Genomic DNA, 13,155 nt, shown 5'->3' with positions numbered 1-13,155 from the left:
CCAAAACAAATGGGCCAAAACTTACTGGGCCGAAGGCTACATCGGCCCAGGCGGTGCCATGTCAGACCCACACTGGAGTGTTGATGCCACGTCATCATGTAAATGCGTGACGGAAAAGTCCGTCACAGAGGCCCGGGTGGACAAATCGAGGATAGCGAGCTTGGCGACCGAGCGGTGACGGTAAATGACCGTCATAATTTGGCCTAAATCCATGACAGACGGAAAATCTGTCAAGGTTGGTCGGGTGGACAAATTATGACGCGATATACATGACGGACAGGCCCACCGTCACCGACGGTCATCGATGACAGTTTCTGGGCTCTCGGTGACAGACAAGGGCTGTCACAGATTACCATATTTCTTGTAGTGGATGAACCCCAGGACAGGCTCTTCTCCTTCCAGGAAGTGAGCCGTGTGGGGATTCCGGATCAAAACTCGGGGGCCGCCACCCAGTTGGTGTCGCGCGGCTCGGTGATGTAGAACCACCCCGATTGCCACCCTTTATGGTTTCCACGAAGGAGCCCTCGAGCCATATAACGTTGGGCATTTTGCCCACCATGGCTCCGCCGCATTCCGCTTGTTGGCCGCCAACCACCTTCGGCTTGATATTAAAGGTCTTCAGCCACAGGCCGAAGTAGGGCCGGATGCGGAGGAAAGCCTCGCACACGATGATGAATGCCGAGATGTTGAGGATGAAATTCGGGGCCAGATCATGAAAGTCCAGCCCGTAATAGAACATGAGGCCACGGACGAATGGATGGAGGGGAAACCCGAGTCCGCAGACGAAGTGGGGGAGGAAAACCACCCTTTCATGAGGTTCCAGGGTAGGGACGATCTGCCCCGCGGCTGGCAGCTGGTGCGCGATATCCGCGGCTAAGTATCCGGCTCCACGTAACTTTTTGATGTGCCCCTCCGTGACAGAGGAGGCCATCCACTTGCCTCCCGCTCCAGACATGTTTGAGAGTTGAGGAGAAGGATGCGGACCTGGGCGCTGGAGCTCGAGTGCACGAGAATGGATGAGCAAGGAGGAAGAAGGCATGGGTAGAAAAAGGTGAGATTTGATCCCTTTATAAGGGCGGACTAAACTATGCGCCCCCACTAGCCTGCTAAACTCGCTTATCCCCCAAGCGCCGTAATTGATGGCGTGGTTGGGTTACCCACGTCCGTATTGATGAGAATCCCGTAATAAGGGGAACACGATCTCTGCTTTGACAAGACGTGTCAAGAAACCGTCTCGCGTTATGTGCGGGGCTGGTTAAAGAAGAACGGTTCAAATAATTGCCGGGCCGTGGCGTGATGTCATGCTGCCAAAACGTGTCAGCAGATTAGATTTGTGGTAATATTATTCTCTCTATGGTGGTATGTGGAACTTATTTTGTAGGGTCGGACACTATCCTTGTATTCAAATTCTTTCGTGGTGTATTCGGAGGAGGAACCCGCCTTGCAATGCCGAAGACAACACTGCACGCCGGACTCGTCGTCATTGAAGCCTGGTTCAGAGGGCTACTGAGGGAGTCCTGGATTAGGGGGTCTACAGACAGCCGGATTATATCCTTTGGCCGGACTGTTGGACTATGAAGATACAGGATTGAAGACTTCATCACGTGTCTGGATGGGACTCTACTTGATGTGGAAGGCAAGCTAGGCAATACGGATATGTATATCTCCTCCTTTGTAACCGACCTTGTGTAACCCTAGCCCTCTCCGGTGTCTATATAAACCGGAGGGTTTTAGTCCGTAGGACAACATACAATCATACCATAGGCTAGCTTCTAGGGTTTAGCCTCTCCGATCTCGTGGTAGATCAACTCTTGTACTACTCATATTATCAAGAATAATCACGCAGGACGTAGGGTTTTACCTCCATCAAGAGGGCCCAAACCTGGGTAAAACATCATGTCCCCTGCCTCCTGTTACCATCCGCCTTAGACGCACAGTTCGGGACCCCCTACCCGAGATCCGCCGGTTTTGACACCGACAGGTATCTTCAATATTTCTGCTGCATCAAACTAAGTGAAAGTCGCCCTTACAAGATCGACGTTCCAAGATGAGCTTGTAGCATCAATTAGTTGAGCCACCATCTGAGGCGGATTTGGGACCAGAGAGGTAATGGGTCTCTCAAAACTGTCCCAGGGGATCCAGTTTTGGCTCCAAATATTTGTGGTTTCACCGTCTCTGATTCTTCTGATTATTCCTTGCGCAAGGATGTTGCGCCCATCAAGGATCGCCTGCCCAATCTGGGAAGGATGCGCTCCCAACTCCGCCTCTAAAAGTGAGCAGTTTGGGTAGTAGACCGCTTTCAGAATCCTTCCACTCAATGATGACTCATCCGTCAACAGTCTCCAAGCCTGGCGAGCAAGCAGCGCGAGGTTGAAGATTTCCAAGTCGCGAAAACCTAGACCGCCAAGCTGTTTTGGTCGAGTCAATATATCCCAAGCCACCCAGCTAGATTTTCGCTTCCCCTGCTTGCTTCCCCACCAAAATTGTTATATGATGGAAGTGATACTTTCACAAAGTCCTCTTGGCAATCTCAAACATGACATAGAAAAGACCGGAATTGCTTGGGCCACTGATTTGATCAACACTTCTTTACCTGCCGATGACAAGAGCTTCTCCATCCAGCCTTTTATTTTCTCCCAAACACGATCGCGCAAATATCTGAACGTACCATCCTTCGAGTGGCCCACATCTGTAGGCATACCTAGATATTGTTCATTCAGTGATTCATTGTGTACATGTAGAGTGTTTTTGACTGCCTCTCTCACAGCCTCCGGACACCCCTTACTGGAAAATATCGATGACTTTTCATTATTTATCCGCTGCCCAGATGCACCACAATAAGTATCAAGTAGGTTTGACACCACACCAGATCCCTCTACATTCGCCTTGAAAAGCAACAGGCTATCATCTGCAAACAGAAGGTGGTTAACGACTGGCGCCGTCGGGGCCACCTGGATACCCGCAAACGATGACTGATTACTAGATTTGAGGAGGCACGAAAGGGCCTCTGCTGCAATCAAGAAGAAGTAGGGGGAGATTGGGTCTCCCTGCCAAATACCTCTAGTTGGTCTGAATGCATCAAGTTTCTCACCATTGAAGAGCACCGAGAAAGACACTGATGACACCATGCCCATCACAATGTTAATCCACTGTTCTGCAAAGCCAAGTTTTGCCATGATAGCTCTCAAATATGGCCACTCCAATCGATTATAGGCCTTCATCATGTCCAGCTTTAGCGCACAAAATGAGTTGGCCTTTGACCTGGACCTTTTCATGAAGTGTAGGCACTTATATGCACATATGATATTATCCGTTATCAACCTCCCTGGAACAAATGCTGACTGCTCCACAGAAATTATGCCAGGCAATATAATTTTTAATCTGTTCTACTTTGATATTACCTTTGATGCTATCTTGTATAATACGTTACAAAGACTGATGGGTCGGAACTAGGGCAAAACTGTTGGATTTGTTACCTTGGGGATAAGTAATAACACCGTGTCATTGATACAATGTAGATTTTCTTATCCCCGTACTATCCTCAGGACAATCCTTGTGACTTCGTCTCCACAAATGTCCCAGTGACGCTGATAAAAATGTGCAGGATAACCATCTGGGCCCGACGCCTTTGTTGGGAACATCTGAAACAATGCAACTTTCACCTCCTCATTAATGTATGGGGCACAAAGTGTTGCTTTCATATCATTTGTTACCTTCCTGAGAACATGCTGTAAAACAGCCTCCATGTTATGCACCCCCTCCGAAGCATACAAATTTTGATAGAACTCATTGGCCATAGCTTTCAGCTCTGCTGGGTCTACTACAACCGCTCCAAGGGTGTTTTGTAGAGCCTTTATCATGTTTTTCTTCCTTCTTAGACTTGCCCGAAGATGAAAAAAGTTGATATCCATGTCTCCTGCAGAAAGCCATTCTATTTGAGCCCTTTGTCGCCGCATAATTTCCTCTCTATGATACATTTCAATCAGCCGTTCATTTACTTTTAATACAAAATGAGAGAGTCCTGTTCTGGCCGGGTCACTCCTTAATTCCTCCAGAATGCTTTTCAGTTGCTTTATCTCCTTAAGGACACTGCCAAACATATCTCTACTCCAGTTATTCATTCCCTTTGACAGGGTTTTCAATTTTTGGCGCATCTCCTCCACTGAAGTGCAGGGTGGTACCATAGCCCAACCGTTCATAAGTAAATCTATGAAGCCTTCATGTGATTCCCACATCAATTCATATTTGAAAGTTCTTGGCGGCTGCACCTCCTCTAAGCATCCAAACTCCACTAACAACGGCGAGTGGTCTGAGGTCGAACCAGTAAGATGTGTAACAGATGCTGTTGGAAACTTGGACATCCACCCCGCATTGACCAAGGCTCTATCCAGTCTGCATCTTGTGTAAGTGCCACCGGATACCTTCTTCTCAAAAGTCCAAAAGTTGCCCTTGAACCCCAAATCTAGCAGCATGCAAATGTCAATCGTGTCCCGAAACACTTGTATTTGGGCATAACTACGCTGTCGAACTCCCTCATGCTCATCCGGACGTAGAACTTCATTGAAATCACCCATACACAGCCATGGCAACGAGTTCAAAGTGCTAATGTTTTTTAGGACTGTCCATGTTTGATGCTGCAAGTGTGTTTGTGCCTCGCCATATACACAAGTCAGCCTCCACTTTTCATCTGCTTGTTCCTCAACCACAACATCAAGATGATAAACAGAGTAACCGAGAATCTCTACTTTTATTGCATTATTCCAAAAAAAAGTCCAATACCACCGCTCCGCCCTTGGCTGCTAACAGCATACGAATTATCGAAACCCAAAGTACCAGCTAATGCTTCTACCCTAGATCCCTCTATCTGTGTTTCAACGATGCATAGTAGGGTAGGGGCAAATTTCTTCGCGAACTCGCGAAGCTCTCGGACTGTCGCGGCTTTGCCCGCGCCGCGACAGTTCCAGCAGAAGGCACTCATTGGGGTCGGCGGTACTCCTCGAGAGAGCCCGCCAAAGTATATTTTGCTGCGTTGTTGTTACCACCCTTTACATCAGAAGTAGTCTTCGGCCGTGTTGCCGCTATGGAAATTATACACGTCCGGATACTGTGAGCAGACATCTGAATCTTTTTCCTGTTATGGTCGCTCGTGTCCATATATCTGCCTCCACTAGCGAGATCATCATCATACAAATCAGCTTGGCTATGTCCTGCATATCCCCAACTGCCTCCAATTCGGTCTGCATGGCACCCGCTAGTTGCCTTTCAGCGGAGTTGCTGTACTCCTTGCCATCTTCCCCGCGGATCCCAATATCCTCCATCATCTTCTTCAGATCGGCTGCAGATCCTGCGCCGGACACCGCCGCCGTCGCTGACCTTGCCGATGATAACTTGAAACCTAACCCGACTGAGATTGAATCGGGTGTTGCAGGAACCCTAGCTCCCCTCTCACGCACCGAAGGTTCGACCAAGGGCAGGGGGGTGATCAGGGATCACCACGAGACATCCCCGAGTGAAACAGCAGGCGGATCGGAGGAGGGAAGGTAAAACCTCGATGGGAGCGAGAATCGCCGCCGGGAGAAACATGACCCTAGCTAGAGGGAACGTAACTCTAGCGGCGTAAACATGCACCTAAACCTGTGGGTAGCACGACCTGAGCCTGGCCCGAAAAATCCAGGCTGAGCTCGGCCCTTGTTTCGCAGCCCAAAGTACATTTCGGCTAGGCTCGGGCTTTCGTAACAGTACTGAGAAATAGTATTTGGTTGGGCTTTCAATATTCAGGTCGGGCTTACAACTAACAACATTGATAAACAACACTCGGGCTAGACTTTCGGGCTTGGGGCCTATATTTGGGAGAGGCTCGAGCTTGAAAAAGTGTGTGTTGACACTAGATTTTGGCATGGTCAAAAACACAATTAAGATGGCCTCAAATGAAAAATTGCTCAAAGTGAGAAAGTTCGTCAAAATGAGAAATTTTGATATTTGAGCCATAGCCATCCGATCTCATCTCTATGGCTGAAGTTGTATTCAAAGTACTGAGATTTTGTATTCAGAACACTATTCGGCTGATTAAGCCCTGGCCTCATATGGAAAAATGATCTACACGAATTGTCTGCGTCTCATCGAAACGATTGATTTTGATATAATAATCATCCTAATCCGAGTTCGTATGCAAAAGTTGGAGCTATCGGAATGCAGCCCTGTCAGGAGATGAAATATGGTGCGCCCCATCAGACGCATGTCTGATGAGTAGCGCGAGCAAACAGATGTTTTGCGTGACCGTTTTGGCTCAGAAGATGGCTTCGAATCGAAAAACGTTCAACATAAAAGTTGTTCGTCTCGTCGAAATGAGTAAATTTGCTTTTGGGCTTATCTTCATCCGAGGTCGTTTGTGGCCTATGGGTTCTAAAAACCGAACTGATGTTCCAGACTTAACTAAATCCGATTTCGGTTAATTTTGGAAAAACATTGGATTTGATTTGGACGTGATTTGGAGTCCTTTTCTTGTACAGGAAGTCCATCCACCTCTTATATACCTAAGGGGTGACGACCGATTAAACAACGCACAAACGAACAAAGCATCTACCACTTTTTATCTTTTATCTATTCTCCTTAACCCTAGTTCTTCTTCTTCCTCGTTCTTCGTTCATTCTTCTTGTTACATGGCGGCGAATCTCGAGGCCCTAGGGGCGATCAGGTCGACCTAGGGCAGCTCATAGCCGCCGCGCGCCCACTGGGTACCTCCCGGGCGTGTGGGGTTTCGGGTCCTCAAAAGCACCCGCCGGATTGCCTGCGTACCGCGCTTTCGGCCGGGTCTCCTTCGACGTGAGCTATGGTGCATCACCCCCGGCATCGAGGGTACACGATGACGTGTTCGTCTGTGAACACACTTTTTGGCGACTCCGTTGGGGACGAAGCTTTGAACGGTCTCCGGTCCGTTCTTGCTACGAAGAGAGCGTCATCTAGGGTTTGCAATCTACAAAGGTAATATGAATACCCATTTCCCTATTGTAGATGCAAATAATTTATACGGTGTTACTAGATCGTTTAATGAGTATACTCTATCGGCCAGCCCTAGTTTTTTCAATAATGCATCTAATTACGTGCATAGGCCAATTCAAAGTAAATTACATGCTTCAACTTCTTAGGATACTAGTAACATACAACATATGTATCCTAACTCTCATGTATCGGCAACCCCACAAATCTATATGCCGACGAACAACATGATGGGTTTGGCTAATCAATTTGAAACACCTCATGTTAAAATTTCCAATAGTATACAAGAAAGTGTTTCGCCCTCTTATTCATCAGCAACTAATTTGCAATATGTGAATCCAACCTTGCCGGTGGATGGGAGAATTGGCTATACTGCTACTAGCTATTCGGCCAGTCACTCTCAACCATCATATGCTACACCTCATGACAGTAATTTTTCAGCACCATACATAATTGTAAATGTTCATACTTCGGCTTCACACCTTTCTGTTCATAGCCGAATGAATGTAAATTTACAGCAGCAATTGTGCCAAATATTGTAGAAGATGAGGTAGTGGTGGCTGCATTGAAGAGTTTAGCCCAGAATAAGAGGATTAGTGCTATTTGCCTTGAACAACATGAAAAAGGGTTATTTCCCAATTATGTGGCAATAAAAGCTAGAGTTTTGCAAGAAGATGAATCTTTGCCAATTGATAAATTTGGCGAGCAAAAATATGGTTTTACAACAATGCATATGCCTTCACCTAATACTACATCATATTATACACCCCCTACACAATTGCAAATTTTCGGCAACACCCATGTGTCATTGCCGAATGAATCTAAAAGCATTAGGGGGCAATCATATCCTGAGTGGGCTGAAATTGATAAAAAAACTTAAAGCCAATTTTGCCGCTCGCCGCCAGAAACAAAAAGAGAAAGAATTGGCTCAAATAAAAGAAGCATTGCCAATTGGTAGAATCAATGAAAAGAAGGATGATTTGGAACATGAAAGTGCTTCGGTTGAAAAAGCCGAATCAAGTAGTTTATATTCTGAGTCCATCAAATTCAAAGAGGCAAGCATTATTAAGAAAGGGCATGGCAAGCATAGCAAAACGACCATGTTTGATTTTTCTGAAGTTAAGGGAACCTACTTCCTCCCCTATGAGCTTCGTGGCACAGAAATTGACAAGTCTCAAGGACAAGAACAAGTAGCCGAACAAAGTTCGGTTGACAAGGATCTTCAAAGTAACAGTGCAAATAATCAAGAAAAAGATGATGAAAAGGCATTGGGGAGCCATTCAAAGACGGAGAAAAGTATTATTGAAGTGATAAAACACCATCATGCTCTCCCAATATATTTGAAGAGGTATGTTTAGCAACTAATAATTTACCTATTTTCAGATTTGGTCAGAACTTTATTGTTGATGTATCTATTAGAAAAATCCTCATAAGTAATTTTGAAATACCAATGAAGAAGAATAATTTACTTCTTAGCAATAAAATTGTTATAAAACATATTGGTCAACCAATTGCGCCATTTATAAAGACCGATAATGACTTGACTGAACCTATGAATTGCACTACCACTTGCTTGCCTATGTGAAGTGGCTGATAGATGAATGAATGGAACAGGCGGCGCATGGCTTATATAGGCATCCGCCTTGATCTGGCCGACGAAGTGATGCGTGACAACGAGAGGCCGGCTAACTCACCGAAATTTCAGATGGCGAGTTAAATACCGCGCCGGCTGGATGATCGGATCGGTCGGTGCGTGTGCCTCCACGTCGCTGTTAGTGATCAATTGGTTTGGTGGTGGAGTACGTAGGTAGGCACCGGCCGCGTCTCTCGATCGGCATGCACATGCATTTGCGTGCGCTCCATTTGGTGGTGGAGTAGTAGTAGTATCCTGTTTGATGGTGGTAATCTGGTGTTGGATCGACATCAGAATTGCTGTAAAGGGCCACGTCCATTTTGGGGAGTAGTGAGTTTGCGGTACAGTACCAGTGGAAAAAAGCAGTGCTTTGTTTTTCACAAATAGAATGTTGTAAAAATTTGAGCAGCTTCCAGCTATGTTTAATCCAAGAAAAAGCAGCTACAATAGTGGACATGATATTCGAACAAGAGAACTTGGTAAACAGAACAGACATGCTATTCGACGGGTATGGTAAACATTATGGTATGTCAGGTTGAAGGCTAGCAGTAAGGAACCAGAAGTGATCCTTAATGGAAGGGGAAAATAACGTATGATGTGGCGGATGAAGAAACGTTCGCAATCACCGCACCATCGGCGGTTGACATGGCGTGGAGGGAGGGGGAGTCGTCGTCGGAGTAGTCATCGTTGAAGAAGTCGGTGTATGCCACAATGTCCGAGGAGATGCTAGCAGTCGTGCGAGAGCTCTCCCCAAAAACCCCAATGTCATTTCTCTCATAATGATCACAGTAGACGGGGTTCCAGAGACCTGATGTCCCACATTGCGGTGCATGATGAAAAGTGCACTGGGAAAGATGTAGGCGGCGCAAAGCTCTGGAACTGAAGGATAGTCTCATGTACATCTCTCCATGGCCCCATCTAAAGATACAGGAGCAACCTCTAATAGACTCCGATAACCGAAACCGGTCCACTATGGAGGAGTCGAAGAGGAAGAGCCTACAAATGCTCGATTTCATCTTCTGCCAAAGAAAAAAATGACTCCTGTCACACACGGAAAAGAGAAACAGTGAAACACACGTGACATAGGTCAAAGTCCAGCTTGTTCACGAAACACGCGTCATGACAGGTGATGTTATGCAAGTGCATAGAGTTTAGATGTGCCTGTTTTCGAAGTAAAGTATCGATCCCACCAAAGCTGGGGAAATGGTATTTTGCCCGTTATAGAGGTTTATCATAATGTGCTTGCATGTTATTTTAGGTCCCAAGAAAAAGTGGTGAGAAGGATGAAATATGCACATGTGAGTCAAAGCGAGTATTAAAGTCTGCAAGAATAATGGCTAAGAATAAGAGAGTAATGAAAATGATGGAAGCTGCAACAGGTCTAAAAGGCATTTTCATGGAGTCTGGATTCATCACTAGTATTTATTATACTTAATTGTGTAGAAACACAACCTTTGGTTCAAATGTGATATGTGTTATATATGTATTGTGCAGGAAATGACAATAAAAAGATATGTGCTTACTGCCGCAGTTATGTATCACGCATGCCACAACTGTCCCTGCAATACATATCCATGGAGTACAAGGGTGATTAAGGGTCTCTCCGAGACGCGGCACAAAACACATGAATCTCCATTGTTCCCTTACCAATGATTCGGTAAGGATTAAAGGTAGCTTATGCCACCGTTATATCTCTAACCCCAGCCCACATCACAAAAATAGTAATCCGTCAAGTCTCGATGGGCTAAATATTGCGCAGTCGACGTTCGCACAATATCACGAAGAACATTAAAACATGTACTATATAACAAATATTGTATATCTTATCGACATTAGGCTCATATAAATACTAGAGTTTCCCCATATCCGCTATAAGTCAGTAACTAGTGAATTACTTACACATAGTGGCGATCAAGTGCAAGAACAGCGCCGACGAGTACGAGAGCAAGGCGGTGGGCGGTGTCGACGACACCGGCGCCTTCAGCGTGCCCCTGGCCACTGACCTCCACAGCGCCGACTGCATCGCGCAGCTTCACAGTTCCGCCTCCAGTGCGCCGTGCCCCGGCCAGGAGCCGTCCAAGATCGTGCCGGTGTCCGAGGGCACCACCTACGGCGTCGTCGTCGCTGGTGAGAACACCGCCATGCCGTCCGCGGTGTCGCCGGAGTGCGCGTCCATGACCCTGTGCGGGCCGATCAAGAAGCACATCATCGAGCACTTCCATCACAAGAAGCCCGTGCCGCCCAAGCCGGAGCCCAAGCCCCAGCCCCACCCGGACTATGGCCCCGTGCCCAAGCCCGAGCCGAAGCCGCAACCCTACCCGGACTACCACCCTGTCCCTTCGACGCCCACCTATGGCGGCGGCGGTGGATACCACGGACACCACTGAGTCCGGTCTATACCACCGTCCGGCCCAGCGCTGAAATCTCATCACTGGGTTTGTGGTCAGTTGCATGCGTGGGTACCGTTAGGTGTTCTGCCATTTGCTGCCCCGTTTTAGTATCTGCACTGCAGAGTTGAGAGTTTAGAGTGCGCGTATGTGTCAGTGGGTGTGTTGCTTTATCAAGGATACGTCAGCGAGACTTTTTCGAGGATACGTCAGCGAGATCATAAATAGAAAGTGTCTAGAAAGGTATATAGTTTTACAACTTATCCACCGTTATCATAGCCAACCTTTAACATGCGGATTACTCACTACTAGCTCACCCACCTACTCTCTGGAAGCGATCTCTCCTCACGAAGCAGCCCAGCCGCCCTCCAATCTTGTCCTTCTAAGTCGATCCTCTTGAGAAGCTCCCTTGTTGAAGGAACCGTTCCGTTGAACACCACATCATTCCTGTGTTTCCATAACAACCATGCTGCGGGGCTGAGCAACGCCCTTCTGCTGCTCTCGAGTGCCCCGGCATGCTTCTTAGTGTACGGGCCGGCGGCACTCTAACTCTGTATCCCATCTACCTATCAATGCAATCAGGCGTATTAGAGAAAAAAATAACAACCATGCTACCAGCGCTATTATTGTCCATGTCTCCTTCCTAAGCTTTGGTTCTGGATTTAGGGATGTCCACCAGTCCACCAAATTGGTGTCGGCGCTAGGTAGCCAAGTTAATTTATCCCAATGGTCGAGAATGTAGAGCCACACTTGTCTAGCAAATACACATCCAAGCAATGGTTGATCGTCTCAGGAGCATGATCACAGAAGGGGCAGGCCGTCGGGTGTGGTAGATGTCGTCGTGCAAGCCCGTCGGCCATCCAGCACATCTCCCTGGCAACCAGCCGTGCAATGGATTTGTGATGGACAACTCACGGCTTTCACGTCGTGGGCAAATGGTAGCTACCAGAGATCATGCATTCATACTGCCGATCCTAGTTTCCTTTTAGGGGAAAACTACAGTTTTTATTAAAACTCAATCAACATCGTCGACCAGCGCGTGATTAACCAAAGCTTGAGCTTCTTTGTGCGATGTTCTTCCTCCATGAAGTAATGCTACTGCGCCTGTCCATAGTTCCTTACTTTATCAAAATAGTATTTCTAGCGGTTTCGGCACCTAGTGGTGAGGAATCCACCATTGACTGTTTATTCTGAAACTCATGCAGGTTTTATGCTCTACTATGTAGGGAACGCATAAACTTATTGTCCAAGCACATAAACAACGTATTAACCATAGCGAAAGAAATTTAGAATGATTGCTCAATATGGATCAATTCAATCTAGTAAGGTTACATCAGAGACATGGCATTGCCTTGGTATATGACATAAGTGTGTCCCGTACAGAGCAGTTGTCCAAGCAATGTTGAAGGGTAAGGAGATCAAATACAAAAAAAGAAAAAAAAAACAAGGCAACATTAGATCTGAAAGTTCACAACAAAGTGAGTAATATATACTATGTTCCAAAAGTAAGCCAAGACGATGGATCGTCACTAAGTAGATACAATAGTTGGGTTGCCAGAGTAGCGGTGCGAGATAAAGTCCAACCAAACACTCACAAAGAACATATATAGTTCTGCTAAAGCTTAATATTTGATGGCTTCACTTGGTCATTGACTGACTCGTCACATGTCATGTCATATGAACCTGTTGTGATCATATTGTTTAGCCGATGAAACCATAGGAAACATTTCATGTATAGTATGATGACAACCTTGTGACCGACCTTGTCAAAGCAGGTAGACAGTGAGCAACAGTTTGCTCCTTTTAGCATTGAACACAGAAGACACATATCTGACGTTCTCCAATCTCTGATGTCTTCACAAGTCTGACCAATTAGTTGTTATGGTGGCTCTTCCACAACTCACTTTATAAGTTGGACATGTTCCTTGGCGCACCCACATGCAAGTTTAGTCCACATGTCCTCGATTGATGGATTGAGGTATTTTGTAAGGTATTTCCTTGTGAATGGAACTGAGAAATATTGGAAGCAGGAAAGATCCGACAGTCGTGATCATTGATAAGTGAAGTTCATTTGCGTCAAGGAAAATGCGTAGATAGAGCTCTCACCATCCTTTGGCCGGGAGCGGTGAAGGTCTTGTT

At 46.4% G+C, this 13,155-nt stretch overlaps 2 protein-coding genes across 2 annotated transcripts in view; one reads left to right on the top strand and one right to left on the bottom strand.

The window, feature by feature from the left end:
* The window catches only part of LOC147983409 (uncharacterized), a 50,172-nt gene extending 41,553 nt beyond the window's left edge, over positions 1 to 8,619 (bottom strand). The window contains exon 1 of the mRNA XM_087542933.1: positions 8,560 to 8,619. Coding sequence (XP_087399059.1) covers positions 8,560 to 8,619 — 60 coding nt within the window. The remainder of the gene's footprint in view (positions 1 to 8,559) is intronic.
* Positions 8,620 to 9,748: 1,129 nt separating this feature from the next.
* LOC125534843 (uncharacterized) lies at positions 9,749 to 11,016 on the top strand. The gene is made up of 4 exons (XM_048697920.2): positions 9,749 to 9,769; positions 9,888 to 10,008; positions 10,124 to 10,216; positions 10,535 to 11,016. The coding sequence occupies exons 1-4, from the start codon at positions 9,749 to 9,751 to the stop codon at positions 11,014 to 11,016; spliced, it is 717 nt and encodes a 238-aa protein (XP_048553877.2).
* The last annotated feature ends 2,139 nt before the right edge of the window (positions 11,017 to 13,155 follow it).

This window comes from Triticum urartu, chromosome 2A (genome assembly GCF_056163025.1).
Source record: "Triticum urartu cultivar PI428250 chromosome 2A, HENAU_Tu73, whole genome shotgun sequence".
Taxonomy (NCBI): domain Eukaryota; kingdom Viridiplantae; phylum Streptophyta; class Magnoliopsida; order Poales; family Poaceae; genus Triticum; species Triticum urartu.
Note: the sequence above shows the minus strand (reverse complement) of the source record. Positions and strands in the feature narration are given on the sequence as shown.